We start from the raw sequence: 20,938 nt of genomic DNA on the forward strand, positions 1-20,938 counted from the left end.
CGAACCCCAACAAACTAAAAGAACCGATGGTGTACTGTAAAAAATATCCAGATAAGCGACTGATGAGAACCCTTTTAAGAGCCCGTCTAAATGTCTTACCGACCGGAGAAATTTTAGCGATAAGAGCGGGTTTGGAGAAACCACCCTGCAGATTATGTGCAGATCCAGATGACTTTGAATCTATAAAACATCTATTGATGAGATGTCCAGCTCTTCACCAGGCCAGGTGCACCTACTTCACCCCCCTGACGGCTACATCATTCGTAGGAAATGAAGATATTTGGTGGAACCACCTAATCACAGGCGAAAAGCCTCGATGGCATACAGCGACTGCTAAACTCCTAAACCTGGCTTTGGAAAGAATAAATCGCACTCCGGAAGCTAGGTGTTAGATGCATGGATAAGGAACTAAACCGTAAGGTTCGAACCATTCACCAGACAACATTAGAAAGGTTTGCATCCATTCCAGAAAGCGCTCTTGTAAAAATCTTTTAAGATTAAATACAAGTAAATAAAAAAAAAAAAAAAACTATTACATTTTATGGTCGATTAAATTCATTCCATTCTTCGTCTTTGACATTTAGTTGAACTAAGCAGCCTAAAAGTCAATTTCATCACTTTATGTGTATTTATTTCTCGTTTAATTAGGAGTTTATAAACTTGTTGATACTTAGTATGTCAAATGAAGTTTACTTCTGCAGTAAATAAGGAATGCAGGAATCGTTTGATGTAAATAAATGTGGTAGGACGCCCTTCCTCTTGTTCCCATATATCACAGCTCTATAAAGTTCTACCACTTTTTTTGAGCAGTCCCTTCAGTTCCGTAACTTCTTCAACAAGAAGCCTTGCCGTCTCAACCCTGGGAACACTTATCCACTGATTTTATTGTGGATCTCCCTCCATCCAGGGGAAGCATGGTTACAGTGGATACCTACAGCAAACTGGCTCACTTCTCCCAGCTCCCAGGACTACCTTCGGCACCGGAGACGGCCACCGTCTTTATGAAGGATATCGTCAGGTTACATGGACTCTCAAGAACCTTGGTATCAGACGCATCAGTGCATGATGAAGGGTGTAGTAACCAGCAGTTGAATATGCTGCCGCTGGAAAGTCAGGACAGGCTGCCTTACGTCGCATGAAGGCATTTGAGAGAATAATAGCACGATTATTGAAAAAGATAATATTCAACACCTTCAAGGGAAGGTTGAGTTCTCCTCCGCGTAAGTGGCAATAAAGTTCAAGAAAGGGCGTTCTGCCTCTAGTCTGTGTCTGTTTATTGTGGTAGTCTAGCTTTGTTAAGTTGTTAGTGTCCAAGGAAAAAGGTGCAAGCTGTGTTCTCCCACTATGCGCTTTTCCTATCTTGCATTATCTGCTTATAGCTTGTTATGTATGAACTGATATGCAGCAGTAATTCTTTGGTTGTGCCGAATCAAGTGTCTGGTGGGGGCAAATGTATCGGATGGGTTAATTTGGAAATATGAAATGTCTACGTTCCCTACCCTGCCCTGGTCACCCCTTTATTCAGGATTCTGCAATTTCTCAAACCTGGAAGGCCATGCCTTTATGAACTGGCAGGAGGCTGTTGAATAAGACGTATATGTCGGTCCGGCAATTAAAACTATTCTGGACGTAAAGAATCCTGTCAATTTAAGGAGAGTGAGAGCCACCATTACTTTCAGCTGAGACACTGGGTCTCCAAAATTGATTTTAGGAGAGTGGCATCCAGAGTCTTTACCCACCTTTGAAAATGTTCTCCTAACACAATCAGGAACTAGGAATTTAATTTAATCCCGGTACAAATTAGAAGTGGCACCCGAGATTGACTTGCCTTACACAAGGAGGTTAGGGGGAACTAGTAGATCTAGGAATTACCAGGAAGTAATGGGACTGCCTATAGAGACATCCCTAGGCAGGCTGCAGCGATCCAAATTAGGGAAATGTGGTATAACATGATGGCCCAATGGCAAAACTCCAGCTGTCGGGTTAGTGGGCATGGCTCTTAGAATCTTGGGAGGACCAACATCTTGCTATGTCAAGACCAGAGGCTCACATTAGGCTTCTCTTTCTTTATTGAAACACGTAAAGAAAGCTCAGCAGCAAGATATTTGTGTGCACCTGAACGCAAGTAATATGCATAATAAAGGTGCACCATAAAATATTAACAAAACTCAAGAAAAAACATCAGACTCAGTCCATACAAGTCTCTGGGAGACCAAAAACGCAATATCCCAGAAGAATTCCCCAGAGTTCATCCAGAGGCCACCACCATGTGACATCAGTCCTCCAATAAGTATGAAGATATCCTCATAAATAGTCCTGAACATGATGTAACTTCCTCTTTCTTTGCTGCTCACAGCAAGAGATAAGTACATTTCATGTTCCACACTGTTTATAAAGTATTTGCATTATATCATTGGATTTAATATTCTTTAGTTTTGTTGCTGCGTTCTGAATGCGTTTTGTGGCGTGTTTATTATTCATTTTTCTTACCGCTTCGCGGCTCCGTAATTTATTTCCTTGTTTGCCTCCGATGCCAGCTGTTTCCTGCTGGCGTCGGAGAGTGCTGAAATATACAAAATCCCTGTTCATTGCTGTACATTTCTTCTTTCATTATTTTTCTTCAACGTTTTCAATCAGCTGACTGAAGTCCACCGGAGCGGACCACTGAACACTCTTGCGCTTTGCTTCCCCGGCCCAACAGACTTCCTCTAGGGCTCAGGGAAGCCTACGCAGATTTCGTTCTGCCCGTGGCACCGCTTGCGTCCACCAGGGGGGAGCTCCTGCTCTCCTCTGGTCCTTTACTCAGTATTTCGGCGCTCGCAAACGCATTTCCGCTTGATTTTATAACCGATTTGTGAACGCGAGCGCCAGAGGCTGTCTACACTGTTTATCATTCGGATTAGACGATTCAACAATTTAAAAAAAAATAATAATAAAAAAGAAATACATTTTTAAAAAGGTGCATTATATAGAACATGGCAGCTCAGTACTCCCCTCAGTCAGATCAAGCTTGACCGGAGCGTGAGGAAGATACTGGTTATATTGATGAAGCGGCAATGGCAAGAAGCCTTCAGAAGGTGCTGAGATCTTCTGTTGAGACCAGCACTGAAAAGGCCGTAACAGATATGCTCCTGCCTATACAGCAGCGCCTTGACAATAAGGAGGAGCACATGCGAGAGACCTCCCCTCCAGGGAGAAAAAAGATCCAGAAAAGAAAGCACCTATCAGGGGGATGTATTCCGGCTCGTAAGAGCAAACGCTCTCCGACCCCCCCCCCAACCCCCCGAGCCAGCCAGAACCAGCCACTGCTGCCGTATCAGACACCTTCTCCAGGCTTAAAGAGCCTTTATGAACAGGAAGGTAACCCCCTTCTCATGATGGACCCTCTTACCCCAAGGAGACAACAGGGGTACTAGACCCTCAAGCCTGTGGGGAGATAGACAGGGCATGGAAGACAACCAAAGCAGAGGGGTGCATGAGAACAATCACTCTCGCACCTCCTCAGATGAGGACATTAAAAGCGGGGGTTCAAAACCCTCAAGCTCAGGGATTGTGGCAGCCCACATCCCCAAGAAGACAGTTGGGGATTAGTCTCCTTCAAAGGGGATGATCAGGCCCGAGGATCTAGTACATCCCAGTTACACTGACTGGGAGCCATCGTCTAGGACAACTGAATACATCATGGCCAGACTGCGCAAGCCCCTCGATAAAGAGGTCAGAGGCAGACTCTGAGCCGAATGTCCCGTCCGGAAATTCCAGACAAGGTGGCTCTGAGCTAGACTCTAAAATGATTACATTTTTGGGCAAAAACGTGAAGGACCCAAGGAAAGGCATCGACCGTGCCTGGAAGGATTGTCAGGACAAGGTCCTGGACGTCACTGGTCCACTGGCAAAAATCTTGGACCTAGCGGAAGCCGAGCCCATTGACCCGGTGATTCTCTCAGGTTGGGCCCAACGGGCCATCTGCCTACTGGGGAATGCCAGCTGTGCTATATCAGCCAAGCATCGGAAAGGCATCTTGTTTAAAATCAACACCAAATTGAGTGAATTAGCGGACACAGAGTCCGGTGCTGCTGCCCAAGGCTTACTTTTCGGAGATCCCTTCATGAAGGAGATGTCAAAGTTTGTCGGCGGTACCTTCACCGCATTACACAAAGCTCAGGCATCCATCAATAGAGTCTTCGCTTCAAAAATTTCTCCAGGGCCGGACGAGGTTGCTCCTCCGGCCGGTATTCCTTCAATAGAGAACCTCAACACTCCAGGTATCAGCACAATGCATGGCAAGATTGCACCGATACCTTCTTTCCTTCAAGAGGGCGAGCCTGGAGAAGAGCCTCTAGATATCCGGCCCAGCAACAACCCTCCAAACTAAAGGTCAGTGTACTCATAGCAGCGCCACCGCCGCAAGCACCCATAGGGGGTGGTCTGGCTATCTTTGCAAGAGCTTGGGATACCTTATCTGGGGATGCGTGGGTCAGGGACGCAGCTCGCGGTCTGCGCCTAGAGTTTTTTGCTCAACCCTTTCAAGCCTGTCACCCCGCCCCTATAGCAATGTCCAAAATAGATGAGATAGCATTAGACCGCGAGATACACACCTTATATCAAAAGCAAGCGATCCGCCCCTGCTCAAGCCAAGGCGGTTTCTTCAGCCCCATATTTCTGGTGCGCAGAAGGTGCGGCAAGTGACAAATCTAAGAGCTCTCAACGATTTCATCATCTACTGCCGTTTCAAGATCGACGGAATCCACATGCTCAGGGACATCTTGAGACCGAACGATTGGCTCATGCGTCTGGATCTAGTGCCCATTCATCAGGCACACACAAGTTATCCGAGGATCTCATGGGGACACAGACTGGGAGTTCACGAGTCTACCTTTCGGGCTCTCCTCAGCACCTTGGGCTTTTACCAAGCTTCTAAGGCCTGGTAAGAGAACAGGGCGTCCGGCTAATAGTTTATCTGGGTGACATTATTTTCATGGTTCAATCTCAAGCGCTGGTAGAACAGCAGACCAGGCTGGCCATAGACTTACTGCACAGTCTCAGCTTTCTCATAAACTGGGAGAAGTTGTCCATCCAGGAATCTAGAATTTCTGGGGTTCATAGTGGATTCCCAGAATTCGCAACTTCGTCTCCCAGCGGCCAAGATACATTCCACCCGACGGGAGATTCGCAGACTCCTGCAAAGGGACCTCATTTCTCTTTGAGAACTAGCAAGAGTAATAGACCTACTATGCTCTTCTATCCAGGCGATATTTCCCTGTCCCCTTCACTACCGAGAGCTCCACAGGCTGAAAGGTCAACACTTAAGGGGCAGTCTCTCTTACTCCCAGCACCTGATACTCGCCTTAGCCCGAGAATAGAGCTCAACTGGTAGCTCACTCACATGGAAGCCTGGAACAGCAGAGCCATCTTCGGATCCACCCGAGACATTGTCATCGAGTCAGATGCCAGTCGCTCCGGTTGGGGAGCGAGATGCGGCCCAGTAGCCACTGGAGGATCATGGTCTCCCCAAGAACTGGAGATGCATATAAACTGCCTGGAGCTCCTTGCGGGCTCTTTCGCCGTTCGTTCCTTTGCTAGAGACAGAGCGAGTTGCTGTATCTTGCTGAAAATGCACAACGTTTCCACAGTAAGATACATCAATCATCTGGGTGGTACCAAATCTCGTGCGCTAGCGGAACTAGCCAAAGACTTTTGGCATTTCTGTGGAAAACCGGATCTCCATCACGGCGGTCTCAGGAACGTGGTGGCGGACTGGCACTTCTGTCATTACACGGACTCCAGCGACTGGAGGCTCAACACAGACCTCTTTCTCCACTTCCAACAAATCTGGGGCCCCATGTCCAAGGTTCTCTTTGCCTCCCGCCTCAACACTCAGCTTCCAGTGTTTTACAGCTGGAGACCGGATCCAACAGCCACAGCGACAGACGCGTTCCTGCAGTTTTGGACGGAAAGAATTCACGATCCATTTCCCCCCCTTTACCATGATAGCGAGGACCCTGGTGAAGGCCCGTCGGAAGCAAACAGAGCTGGTCCTCATAGCCCCAGTCTGGACCTCTCAGACCTGGTATCCAGTTCTTTTGGAATGTTCTATGGATTTTCCAATCCTTCTACCCCACTTTCCAGATCGTGGGTCCGCTAGGACGGCGTCAACCTCTGCTCATCAGCGGGTCCTTGACACTGACAGCTTGGAGGATTTCAGAGTGAGACGGATAATTCCAGGTATGTCCCTCAAGGCGATAAGTTATTGAGGAGAGCTGGGCCCCCGCTGCCCTACCCTTAGAAGATAGGACCTGGTGCCAGGGCCGAGGTTTTCACCCAGTTTCAGCACCTTTAGAAGAAATTCTCAATTTCCTGGCCTCCTTGGTAGAAAGAGGTCTCGCCTACAGGACGGTCAACGCCTACCGCTCAAGCGCTTTCCATAGGCCACAACCTCGTCCAAGGGGACCCAGCAGGGGAGCATCACCTTGTTTGCAGATTGCTAAAGGGCATTAGGCTTACAGTGCCGCTTCCGTCCCATTATGACAAGCTTTGGGACGTCAATATATTTCTCTCATGGCCACCTAACAAAGAGTTATCACGTACGGCTCTCTCCGGCAAGCTTACTACGCTTCTCCGCTTGGTCTCTTGCAGGAAAGTTTCAGATGTCAGAGCTCTAGACCAAGCAGGCAGGACATTCTCTCCCGATGGTATTGTGTGCCACATACACAGAAGAACTAACTGCGGTTCGAGAGTGATTTCTTACCCCGCTTTTAGGGAACAACCCAAGCTTTGCTTAGTCAGATGTTTGAAGACCTACAAAGAGGTAACAGCTCCCCTCAAAGCCTCTCCTAGCGGTCACCACAAACCCCCCAGAGCAGTTTTAGCCCCTACTTTAGAATGCTGGGTGCGTTGGACTCTAGCGCAGGCAGGGATAGACACTCTTCACTTTGGCGCCCACTCTGTCAGAGGGTCCATGGCCTCTAAAGCCTTCTAAGTAGGTGTATGTTTAGAAGACATCATGAGGATGGCTGATTGGGCAGGCGAGTCAATCTTTAAGCAGTTCTACCTGAAACCAGTAGAGCAGCCTGCATCGATTATGGTAAGCTTTGAACAAGCATAATGTGAGCCTCTGGTCTTGACATAGAATAAAGATTTTCCATAATAATTTACTAGAAAGTCTTAATTCTATTAAAGACATGGAGGCAAGCATTATCCCACCCGGCGAGAGAAAATAGCGGCGTGTATTACGCTTGAGAGTAATTATGTGCATTGCTGTGGATTATCGGTAATTTGGAATTTACGTACATTTTTCAGAACACACTAATTTTCTCTCCCACCCCACAAGAGGAACTAGGGTTGTCATACGCATGAAGTAATTCTAGTCTTTTATCTCTCTCTCTCTTGACAGCGCCTGCAGACAAGTCCATCTGACCTGCAGATCGCCTGCGTCTCCTTCTACAAGATTACTACAGTTTCAATTCTATTTACCGATTTATGCACAGCCAAGTTTGCAGCCTCGAAAGAGGAAGTTACATCATGTTCAGGACTGTTTATGAGCATATCTTCATACTTATTGGAGGACTGATTTCACATGGTGGTGGCCTCTGGATGAACTCTGAGGAAGTCTTCTGGGAAATTGAGTTTTTGCTACCCCTGGAGACGCTTATGGACTGAGTCTGATGTTTTTTCTTGAGTTTTGTTTATATTTTTTGGTGCACCTTTATTATGCATATTACTTGCGCTCAGGTGCACAAAGATATCTTGCTGCTGAGCTTTCTTTACGTGTTTCAATAAAGAAAAAGAAGCATAATACTCACCTCCGTGTCTTTAATAAAAGACTTTCTAGTAAGTTATTATGAAAAATCTTTATTGTTGTGCATGTTTGCGGGAGCCTCTCTGCGAATTCCAGCCACCACTTTTGCACACATTAAGACATTATAAACCACATCGATACGAAAGACCTAAGGTGCCACACACTATACAGAGAACATGAGGGGTCGTGTGGAGAGCAGGTTAGGAATGCCCAATATGAGATTTTTTATATTTCACAGCTGCACTTAATAGCGCAGTGCTTGGACCATGCAGAGAATACAGAAAGGTCCATAATAAGGAAAGTGAGTAGTGAACAACGCTAGCAGCATCCAATTGAAGAGAGCTCCATTTCAAAGTCTAGATTGCCTCATTTAATACAGGTGGGTAGGAAGGTCTGGACTAACATACTCAGTAAGAGGAGTGAATGAACGGTTTATGCTAAAAAATATATATATATTTTTTTTCAAAAGAACATACATTTGGGCCGATACACAGTGTGCTAGAACTATGGGAGGGATAGAAGTTGGACCACGAAAGCATGGATGGTGCTTAGTTGTTTTGAGAGGGGAATTGTTATACTGAACTAGCTGGGGAAGCCGGCATTGCCAGTGTCCTCATCGAATGGTGTCTCATGTGCCCTGGAGGATGTTGCTCTTGTCCTCGGGTGGGCAAGTCGTGCTGCTGTGTTTCAGAAGCTCTTGATATTGATTTTCACTTTGCATCAGATGGAGTGTTTCCAAGTGATGTTCGTTTTTTATGCAGCATGTTTCAGTCCCTCAATGGCTCCAGCACATTTGAGAAAATGTCCAGGAAAGATTGATTGTGCTCTCTCCTCGTGAATGAACTTAAGTAAACTGTAACCTTGCCATTTCCCATATTTGGAGTCGTGTGATAACAAATAAAATTATATACTTTTTTTTTAAATTCCCTTTAAAAATGCTAAAATGAACACCTTCGAACTGTATACTGTAGCAATAGATTTCAAAGGGAATAACCAACACAAACATTTTGTTTCAGAAACTGTTCAAAATGTTGCCTCCTTCTAGTACCTCCTGTAGTGAATCTAGGCGAGCATGCAATTTTTAAGGTTGTACAAGGCAGCCTGGAAGTGGGGAGCTAAATTTAGCCCCAGAAGAACCAATAGAAATTACAATAACAAATATTTCAGAAATGGGCTCAGCACTGCATGTAGTATCGCAAATAAAAGGACAAACGGCGGATGAAAAGAAACCCTATCTGACATGTAAGGAGAAATGGAAAGTTGATATCCGTAACTAAGTGATGCTGAATGGGACAGGGTGTGCACTGGCATGCATACTACAACACGGAATAAGCGTTTGGATACAGCTATTAAAAGAGAAGACAGCCTCGCTAGCGAGACAGGCTAAAATACTACACCCAAGATACGGAAAATGTTCCCTCACTCCAATAGTCACTTTCTACAGGCAAAAAGTAACAGCAGTATTAACTTATGGAGCAGAAGCGATGATAAACATCGACAAATCCACATGGTCGCAACTGGAAGGAAAATTTTGGAGAAAAGTCCTAAACCTACCGATGTCCCTGCCTGCAACCCGAATAAGAGCCAAACTCGCCCTACAATCACTTGAATCCATTGTATTATGGAAGCAACTCGATTTATACAGGAAAATCATGAGCCCAAGCTATGCGCCACCGCTTGAAATACTCAGACTCGACAAAAGCAACAATACAGAAGACACCCTTGCAATATGGAAAACAAGGATAGAAGCCAAAAGAAAAGAACAAGATATCTCACTGGAAATGCTGCTAGAAAGACCTCAAAAAGCAAAGACCAAAATAAAAGAATTATTGGATGAAGACTATACAAGATAAATTTAAGTACCAACACTATATGCACTGTGCCCTCGATTTCAGAAGAATTAACCAGCTACTGGCGTATCTGACAATTTTCCCCTCCTCAAACATAAGAGACACGTTTATGAGACTGCGCCTAAACATTCTCCCAACACGAGAAATAATGGCAGCAAGAAAACAAATCCCCAAAACAAAAATGTACTGCAGATTCTACAAAAACAAAAAGACAGAGTCCCTACACCATATAATCATGATCTTCCCTGCTCTCGACGAAAAAAAAGACAGCTATCCAGAGAATGGTTCATGAAATCGACAAAGGCACTCGCCCCAGAAGATCGTTGGGCAATGATGATAGCAGGAAATGAAAACAACTAATCTTCGCATTAATATCATTCTGGAACAACATAATGAACTTAAAACAAACAGGTTAAAGAATACCAAGCCAAAGCATAGGCCAAAAGCACAAAAGAAAGCTAACGACAGCCGACAAAAACATCTAGCACAACGTACAAGTGGGCCAATTAGAGTAAAGGGAAATAAGAGAGGTTTGAATGTAAAGCAACACATTTTAAAAATAAAAATTAAACATTAAAAATAAGCGTTTGGATACATTTCAATTTAGCATATTGCGTAGTATGTTCTGCCAATCACTTGGTGAGAATTTAATCCGACTAGCTTGAAGGACTGCCCCAAATGTCAGCGTCAAAGCATACTTTTATCATTTTATGTGGACCAACCCCAAAATCGGTTTGAGAAGGGGTTACTGGGGTATTGAAGCAAGTTACACGATTGCTTGTAGTGTACATGTTACAGCGCCAATGTCTGTATATTGATTACATTTGCTGAAGATACCTTATCACAAGTCTGTTTACTTTTGAAAACAATAACATTGATTAAAAAAAAAAGAAATATCATAAATTTGCTAGTTACTTTCATCCTCGTTTTGCACTGTTTGGCTAGTCAGAGACCCAATTCAAAGAAAAGAAATCTCTTATTGTCATCTTCTCCATGTAAGCATCATTCGGCACTACACCCTTTTTCCTTTGCTCAAAGAGGACTGGTTAAGCACAATGCAAATTATCCGCACCTTCCTTTAACTTTTTTTTGTTGATGCCGTTGTTGTGTATATTTAAGCCTAAATCCTCTGCAATGGTATTTTAGGTGAAGAACGATTTCCGATTTCTATGCAGAAACACACACTATAGGAATTTTGAAAGTGCTTCATGTAATTTACAGCCCATTTTTGAGATAGAAAATAGGTCTGTGATCTGCAGAATACATGAATCTTTGCAGCAGCTGCTCTACCCAATTAGTTATTGTACTTGATATTTGTGTATGTCCTCACAACAGATTTTAATTTATTTTATTGTTTGAAGCGCAGACGTAGCTTGAGAGCAGCGGAGCACTGTACAGAGTGCGGGTAGTCGACATTTGGGCTGCCATCCAGTAGTGCAGTACTGCGAGGTCTGTGCGTCCATATGTGCATGCATGTGATTAGTCATTGGTCAGGTGTTGAAAGACCCATGTTTTTAAGGATTGGCAAAATTGGAGAATTGTGGGGGCCTTCCTTGCCAACACTGGGATCGAGTACTAGAAGGTGGGTGCATGACAAGAGAAGGATTGTTTGCGGGTCCTCTCTTCGCGGAAGAGTTGCGATTCAAGCCAGTTGGTTGATTTGCTGCGCGAGAAGCGTGTGTCACCAGATATGTAGGGTTTAGCTGCCAGGTACGCTGGTGTGCTACTCGTGACTGCTTTGTAGATGATGCATGCAGTCTTGAACAGTATCCTGGCTTTGAGTGGAAGCCAATGTAGTTCACGTAGGATGGGGATAAGGGGTAATTCGGTAAATTTCTGTGCACCCGTAATAGGGATGTGCTGCAAGGTGGTGGACTACTTTTAGGGGAACCAAGTGAGCAGCTGGGAGCCCCGTAAGGAGAGCATTCCCCCCCAATCAATGTGCGACACCACTAGGACTTGCACTCCTTTCTGGAAGTCCTGCAGCAGGATGAATGGTTTGATTTTTCAAAGGGTAGAGAATCTGAGCCAGGCTATTTTGCAACAAGTACTCATTGTAGGAAGCTAGTAGGATCGGGAACCAGAGCCATGTAGTTTCCATTTAGATCCAACCAGAAAAACAGATGAATTCCTATTTTTCTACAACTTATGTGTGGGTCCATTATGATAAGACACCACAATATTTAGCAGCCACAACATGCACGTTTCTGATCAATCATAATCATCATCAGGTGGCTCAATTGATATTCATGATAACGTTTCATGTCTGTGTCGAAAATTAAAATTCACAGAAGAATCCATTGAAGCATTTGGAGAATTATTTAACGTTAAGGGTGTAGTACCCATCTGTATTGGTCTCATTAATCTGTGGATTGCCACATCAAACCCACAGAGTGATCTGAAACTCTGACACTGTCCCATCTCCCATGGTGATTTAATCCATCTATCAGTGGCAGATTATCACAAATATAATTTCTTTCCTACTCTGAATTGATCCCTACGTACTTCAAAATCAACTCTATTTAATAGGCACATCTGTTTGCCTTTGTATTTTTAGTATATTGTTTATAGCTAAAAACTGATCAGGACAATACAAGCTCTCCGGATTTATGCTCGAGTAGCTAATTTAATCCTAGTTTGAGGTGCGAGGTACTCACATGAAATAAATGGCAAATAGTTACTAATGGCAGGCAGTGACCTGCCTACCCCCAGTCCAAACAACGTGCAATGCTGCTTCAACACAATACACTACTTATTCACCCGCTCTGACTTTACCGTTAACATTATTAACTTGGGCAAACAGGCATGAACCATACTAGCAAATCACTACAAAGCAGTGAGCCCTTAAACGGTTTATAAAGCATTCTATGTTATATTTATATTCCTTGGTGGGGCTGGGTTCCCAAATGGTGTTCTTTCATGCAGATAACGTTTTCAGCTCTGATGTCCTATGATCCTTCCAGACTCATACTACTTTCCAAAGAGTGCAAACATGTACATTATACACTTTGTGACAGTGAAAACAATTCTAATGAATGTATTAATCAAATAAGTTTGATTGCTCGTCCAGACATGCAACCGGCAAAATCTGCCAATTCATTTTTTAAAGCCAATTTATACATGCCATCAACATTACAGTTTTTGTATTGACTGGGATCCAAATGACGCATAGCATCTGGGAGCAGACATCTGTGCATTGCTTTATTCTCAAAAGCTAGACTGGAGATCCAATAGGTAAAGAAGCCCGAGACAACGCTGTGAACGTGGCAGGATACAAACGACGAGGAACGAGTATTTATTTGACTAGCATTTTAAAAATAGTTGATCTGTTTAATGGCATACAACAGAACAAAACAATGGGTGCGTTTGCATACTAGGACAGCACAATTATTTGATAGAAAACGCCAATTGTAGCAAAGATGACACTACATGCGACTGGCTAAGTGTCAGCAGTAAAGAGAACAGAGCAAAAACTTACACAGAAGACAAGATGTTCATATTTCACAGACTACTTTGGTAGCTTGTCAAAAACGTAGTATGATCACCCATTAAAATAAAAAAAACACTACAGCCTTATAGATCCTGATGAGGACAAATTAGCTGGAATTGTAGCAAATTAGCTGGAATTGTAGCAAATGGTTCTATGTGCCAAGTAACTTATAGAAGTCTAACAGTTAATAGCCACAATTGTATTCTCGCACCATCAACCCCCTCATACACATCAGGTGACTTATTATAATCAGTTAGCCATGATTCTCTGCCTACCTACACCAGACTACGCCTTGACACCTCTTGTGAGCAGAATGCAGCGCAGTCCTATGATAAGTTTGGACACACTGAACACATAGCGAGTCACTAGCACTGACGCCACCACTACTCTTCTCAGTACTCATCCACATGCCTGAATACATGGGTTGCTTTTTTTCTACCTCTCCTGGCCAACGCTTCAAAGCTTTATCGGCCAAATGCAAACACACATCATAATTATGCCACAGGACCTCCAACAATCTGGACTTCGGTCCTCCGAGAGTGTTCCCACTAACAGTGAATTGAAGCTAAAATAATGGTAAAATTGCAGCTATCAAATCTTACTGATGCCAGTCAGTCTGCATGCCCATATGTAGAAGAAACCCAGTAGTACACAGTAATTTGAGCGTTTTTGGCCACGTTTTACACCTAGCTGCGTGAAATCAAAAAGCACACCAATATAAAACTCTGGTGGCAAGTCCGCAAGGTGATCTCAACACATTTAAATGCTGTGTTAGTGAATTAAGATTGGTGTACACAAATCACATTTCGATGAGCGTTTACTTCATTTTAATAATAATGGCACGTTTTATGTAGTGCATTGCATTATCCATTGTATCGACCAGAGAATGAAGGGTTGAGTCAGCCATGCCGAATTTCCAACTTGTATCCTTCAGACTAACAGATGTATGAGGCAAACAAACACATCGTTGAGTCATTGTTCTGGACTTTTATCTACTTTCGTTGCCAGCTTACTTTGTTTATATTTTCTTTACATCTCGTGTTTTAGCTCTTGGGGTGCTCTCTCCAGAGTTTTGGGGCCCAAGAGCAGAACAATGAACTTATGTTGGGATCTTGCCCTTAATGGTTGATGATCACTTCTGTAGGATTGTTCTCAAAGTCCAGTTTGAGATCCTCTGACAATGCCCCATTCACAGGCCCACTCCCTCAAATACTGTATTTTTTTGTTGGGATTGACCTGCGAGATGGGAACTTTCCAAATGTTACCTATTTTTGTGATTGAGGTGCTCAGTTGCCAATAAACGAGCAACGCTCTGAAGATCCCTCCATTTTTCTCTTTACATTTCCAATACTGCACTCACCTGTAACTTCCACCTGTACAATCCCCACAAAGCCTGCCCCATTCTTTCAATGTTATTAAATTCCTCATTTGGTCTAATTTACTTCCATTGTTCGGCTCTGCTTCTGCCCTTGCCCCTCTTCGCTCTGTTCGTTTTCTCTTTTCTCAGACCTCATACCGCCATCACTCATCTCACTCTCTCTATAGTTACCTTTGACTCGTCTTCAATTCCATTGGTATAGTATTTTAATGTAGTCATGGTCTTGCTCCACTGTAGTGTCCATCAACCTTCTCTCCTGCTCCACTGCCAAATCGAAACACTGCCACCCAGTTTCTAAGCCCTGATTCGCTCAATTCTGTTTCCACCCCCTTTTTAGCACCGAAGCACTGGGATTGATTGTCTTTACTTCTCTTCATATTTTCCTCATCCACCTCAAATCTCATCTTCACTCCTCCGAATCATAACTGTATTCCCCATTTTATATATTTCATTACTGCATATTTTGTTTGTACTTTATTATTATTAAATTGCAAGGACTTTGGCAAAAACGTTATTTAAATCCCAAAACAATACAAATACACCAAGACATTAATACAAAAAGGAGAAAGAAATCGGTCAATCCACAAAAACGATTCTAGATAATCACACCGTACCAACAGGCTTGACATTAGCAATTAGAATATTAGAAATTGAATAGTATTTTTTAAACTTTGGCTCATTTATTGTACTCCAAAACAATGTCAATTGTCGCGTATACTGCACGAGGCATACTCCACGTCTGCTTTCAGTGGGATAGGAGCGGGGAGAGCACGAGCAAAGCGAGCATAGCAGCAGTAGCAAACTGTTCTGTGGTAAAAGGTTATATTCCTTGTGTACTACAGTAAAATGTTTGAATGGAACACGTTGAAAATAGACTACACATTGGATCCGAAATAGACCAAAAATCAAAAGAAAATGTGTACATTAAAAAAAAATAACGTAGAGGACCGTTAACAAACGTCAAGATCACCATACCCAATCCCATTCCGTGCACTAAAACCCCATTGTCCAGGGCCTAACAACTATAATGGAGCTAAATGAAATACAAAATGAATGCACAATAAAATCTATTTGATTATAAATTGTGCTCATTATTTGCTACTTATTCGACACCAGGCCAACTCTGTATTGTTCTTTCAACATCCTCCCCAATTACCGTGTAAATATAAAGGTTACATAAAATGTCAATCAGATATGAAGATGAGCGTGGTGGTTTGTTTATAGTTTGGGGAATCTGTCGCGGTCACTTATGTGTCTTACTTCGCATGAAATAAGTCCGTGCCACAGCTGTCGCGGAGTGACCGAGAGACCTTGTCAGGTGTGTCTCCATTTATACCCATAGCACTCAATTGAGCCTCAATGAATTGACTAATAACTAATTTGCCTATTTTTGCTACTAAATAAAAAAACAGTCCAAGGGACAAGCCCACAAGAGGCATGCCTATCCATCCAAAATGCTGCTCATAAACTGAAGTTGTGTCAGCATTTCAATATCGAAAATCTTTCATTTGTTGCTCTCGCAGATGTTATGAGGGCCACCCAAAATTGAAAAGCCGGTCTAACTTGAAGGTTCCCTTAAAATGCATTTGTGAGGCATGCATAGTGGGTGGAAAGCAGAAAGCTGGTTATGATTTGTGTTGTTAGCAATCGAGGGCAGAGAACTATGAAACAGAGAGCGGTGTTTAATGTGACACTGGGGTTTCCTGGTCTGTCAAGCTACCTTGTTGCTTAAGAGAGCTAAAGACTAATGAGTGTGAAGGGTAAGGTCAAATTCAATTTGGGAGCGTTGAAATGTGTGCAGATGTGCAAGGGGGTATACTCTTGGCTCAGGCTGTTGATTCCTCAGTGCCCAGGCGGCCTCTCACCTTCTTCAGGGCGCACACTAACAGTCCACGCCACTTGAAGCTGTTCTCCTCACTGAAGAAATCATACTGCAGCTGCTGGGCCTGCATGGCGCCGCCGCTCCCGGGGATCATATGCAGGGGGGCAGCATTGGAGGGTGTGCGGGGCCACTGCAGGAGCAGCCGCCGCCCGGGTGCGCGGGGACCGCACGGCCGCCCTCTGCCCCCGGGGTCACTGTAACAGAGAGGCGGCGTTGTTGAACGAGCCCCAGTGGAGAGTTCAGCAGGAGGGCAATGGGTCTAAAGGATGACACTTTGGGTTCGGAATTTCACATCCAGCAGTCACAAGAGTCGGTAGTTAACGCGCATGCGCGGTGGAAGGCCCACCGTCTGCTCACGGTACCCGCCCACTCCTTTCCTATCCGCCGGGCAAAGTTCAAAACAGGAAGTGACGGAACTAGATGACGACGTTTGTTTTAGTAAGATGCGTGTTGTACTCTGTGTGGGTTGTTAGAGTTGCCCATGCCGGCAGTATGTAGTCAAGCAAAATAGCCTAGTTCGACTGTAGTTTGATGGTACAAGAAGGACTGACTCTACGCCTACCTTGAAGATAGTGACTGCACAGAAAAACCTTTACACACTGTCGTGCTCCACTCAATCGTAACAGAGTACTAGATCGCCTTTCTTATGATAGACTAAAGCGAGGGACCTGCAGATTCTGCAGATATATAACAACATTAGCAGTTCCTATGGTGCTTTTATGTTACGACGTTTCCGTACAATACAAGATACTCTATTGGCATGACTGACATGTTAAGAAAAATATTGCCAAAGTAAATACATGGTTTACGTAACAATTACATACTCTTCATTGGTGATAATTTGGGTATCAGCTTCTTCATAAACCTTTACGCATGTTGTCTTCCTTTCTGACATGCATAAACATGTTTTGCTCTTCTCTGCTAATTCTGCTTGTTGTCCAAGGATGAAACAGCTGTTCTTGTCCTTTATTACTGGCAAAGACTTCCTTTTTCTTGCAAAGTATGGGGTAATAAGTGTCCTAATGTCTTTGTATGCAGAACAGTGCAGGAGGAAGTGTCTCTCATTCTTTACTTCTCCTAAATCACATCGTTGAATGATTCTGTATACCTTATCTTGTTTGGCCGTGTTGGGCAGTCGGTTTTTCCAGCTTGTGACCACTCAGTCTTTATTTGGTGAATGATTGCCTGTACCTCATGTTTTGTTAAACCAAAATTAGGTAACTGGCACGTTTACATTTTTGCAAGAAGGGAAGTGAGTGGGCACCACTTGATAGTAAAACCATGTATCTCAAGTGTTCAGAATTCTAAGCAAAAAGAAGATTCATTCAAACAATCTATATCCAAATATTCAAAAAGGAGCCGGCTGCGCCGAATTTGGAGACACCCAAACTCAAAATACATGTGAAGCAGGAGACCAAGTGGAATACTAGGTCACACAGCCGCTCTCTATAGAACCCAGTCTGGGTATATGGTTAGTTAAGATTATTAAGAGTTCAATTTTCAAGTAAAAAAGAGATGTCTTTGGTTGAAAAACGACAAAAACATTGAGGTTCGGTTGTTTTTTCAAAACAATTTCATCAAAAATAATAGTCTCAAGAATGAGAAGTCACTAATATTCTCTTAGTGAGGAAGAATTTGCCACAATTGATTTATCAATCAGACCAAAATTGCCAATGCATTTCGGAAATAGATTTCCTTCGTCAGGGCCAGTCTAAACATAATACATACAAGTTCACAAAATGGAGAAAAAACAGTTCAAGTTCGTATAAAGCAACATATAAGTGTCATACATTATTGTAACAAAATTAGGAACATAGCATTCAGTTGTAGTTTCAGAAGTGGATGGATAAGGTGAGAGCATGGGAGAAAAGAGAAAAATAATAACCATCATAAGACCCTGTTTACTGTAGGTATCAGATAGTAAAGCCAAATGAGAGAAACGTTTACCTGAGATGGATAGGTTGCATGCAGAGTGTGTGGCGAGGTTTGCTCATGGAGGCCATGTGCGGTCAAAAGCTGCCTGATAGAAATCAGTGCAGAACAACAGCCAGAAAAGTGTTGGCTGAAACCAGAAGAAATCCAAAGTTGTAAAGGGTTGAAATCCACGTTTAAAGTAAACAATAGTGATGTAAAACAAGCTTACCGTGCGTGACACAGGAATAGCAGAGTTCTCCTGTTGCCGGCTCGATTGAGTCTGCGGCTATCGCATCGAAGCGTTGCTAGGGCAACGCTTCCTTTAAATGACACGTGACCGCATAGCAGCCCGAATGGGCGCGCGGTCGAAATTGGAGACTGTAATCAAGCCAATGGGCTCGATCAGGATGAATATAGGTTTTTTTCTGGTCTTGTGTGTGCTAATGGGGAATTATAGTGTGATCAAAAAGACAAACGGAAAAAATTAAAGTTAAATGGAAATAGAAAATATACTCAAATAAAAACTCAACAGAGAATAGTAACCTGTGAGAATAAATACAGTAACAGATGAATGGTGAAAAGAGACTATGTATGGAAATAAAGCACAGTGTTAATGTTGTACCTCTGCTGCCGTTGGTGACGTCATGGGGCGGCACCATTGATCCTAGACGCATGGTCCAGGATGTGCAGCTATGAAATTGATGATTCATAAAAGTAGTCTCAGTCAGAGTAAATATTTGTGTCTATCTTCAACATTATACATTGATATGCACCCCTGCTGTGAGTGGTGTCGTCAACAGATGGCACCTTGGGTCCCAGACAACGTGTCCAGGGAATACAGCAGGGTAGTCAGTAGGTTCACAATCTATTGGTACGAAGAATACCGTGCAGTGATGACATTCTGTACAGTGTTAACAAGGAACATAACAATTCAAGCAGTAGAAATACAAGATCATAAGAAACAATGATAATTAATTTCTTCGTTGATTCCTTTGGGAGTTAAGCTACCAAGCTTGTCGATCCAAAAAGTCTCTCTGCGGTTGAGCCGCTGGCTTAAGTCTTCATGTGGATTGTTTTTTGTAAGTACTTCCAAAATCACAAATCTTATCTGTGTCAGGTTATGTCCATTTTCGACCCAGTGGTGTGATACAGCCGAGTTTATGTTTGCATTCCTAAAGCAAGACCGGTGTTCATTCCACCTTGTTTTGGCCATTCTTGTGGATTGTCCCACATAGAATTTTCCACACGGGCATTTGATGCCATTAATAGTGTTAATACTGTCACAGGTTCTGTAGGTTTTGAGGAGAATCTTTTTCCCTGTCCTGGGGTGGTTGATGACATTACCCTTAATTATTGAATTACAGTTGATACAATGTAGACAAGGGTACGTTCCAGTTCGTTGAGTTGTAGGCTCTTTGAGGGGCGGTCTTGTGTGCACCAATTCATCTCTGAGATTCCTACTACGTTGGTAGGCAAACACTGGTAGCTCGCTGAATAAACCTTGTACCCATTTGTCATTTTTAAAGATCCCCCAGTGTTTTTTGATGGTTTTCTCAATCTTGTTGCTTTAAATAGAGAATTTGGTTACATACACAGGTGACTTAAGTTCCCTCTTATTTTTAGGATTTTGAGAGGACATTAGAGTCTCACATGTCAGGGTGCTAACCCTGGCAGACGCTGTGTCGAGTTCTTCATGTTTGTAACCTCGTGCTAGGAATTTTTCTTTCATCACAAGTTGTTGAGCTATACAATCCTCTGGGTCACTGACAATTTTTCAACCCGTAGCAATTGGCTATATGGGAGATTTCTGAGCAGACTCAGCTGGTGGAAGCTTAGGCGATGTAGAAGGTTATTACTGTCAGTTGACTTGCGGAACAGAGAAGTGCTGTAGCCAGTCGCTTGCTTTTTGATGAGAACGTCAAGAAAAGTGATTGTGTCATGCGAGATCTCTCTCGTGAACTGAACGCATTGATCAATGTTATTCAGGTATTCAAAGAAAGCATCGAAAGCTCCCCTAGTGCCTCTCCACACTCCAAAAATATCATCAATGTAGTGCGTCCATAAACGAATGTCCTTTTTCCATTCCTGTTTATTAAGTACATTGTCCATTTCAAACTTGTACATAAAGCAGTTGGCATATGTGGGTGCCATAGTGGCCCCCATTGATGTCCCTGAGGTCTGTAAGTAAAATTGGTTGTGGTTCTTCAACGAAGAAATTAATTATCATTGTTTCTTATGATCTTGTATTTCTACTGTTTGAATTGTTATGTTCCTTGTTAACACTGTACAGAATGTCATCACTGCACGGTATTCTTCGTACCAATAGATTGTGGACCTACTGACTACCCTGCTGTATTCCCTGGACACGTTGTCTGGGACCCAAGGTGCCGTCTGTTGACGACTCCACTCACAGCAGGGGTGTATATCAATGTATAATGTTGAAGATAGACCCAAATATTTACTCTGACTGAGACTACTTTTATGAATCATCAATGTCATTGCTGCACATCCTGAACCATGCGTCTAGGATCAATGGTGCCGCCCCATGACATCACCAACGGCAGCAGAGGTACAACATTAACACTGTGCTTTATTTCCATACATAGTCTTTTCACCATTCGTTTGTCAT

The 20,938-nt window shown here is 43.3% G+C and overlaps 1 protein-coding gene across 1 annotated transcript in view; it reads right to left on the bottom strand.

Annotated features, from left to right (window-relative positions):
* Positions 1-16,757, bottom strand: part of SOS1 (SOS Ras/Rac guanine nucleotide exchange factor 1) — a 2,649,334-nt gene extending 2,632,577 nt beyond the window's left edge. The window contains exon 1 of the mRNA XM_069606702.1: positions 16,379-16,757. Within this exon, the coding sequence (XP_069462803.1) occupies positions 16,379-16,489 (111 nt within the window). The 5' untranslated portion in view covers positions 16,490-16,757. The remainder of the gene's footprint in view (positions 1-16,378) is intronic.
* Positions 16,758-20,938: the final 4,181 nt, after the last annotated feature.

Source organism: Ambystoma mexicanum, chromosome 4p (genome assembly GCF_040938575.1).
Source record: "Ambystoma mexicanum isolate Mex_15411 chromosome 4p, UKY_AmexF1_1, whole genome shotgun sequence".
Lineage (NCBI taxonomy): Eukaryota > Metazoa > Chordata > Amphibia > Caudata > Ambystomatidae > Ambystoma > Ambystoma mexicanum.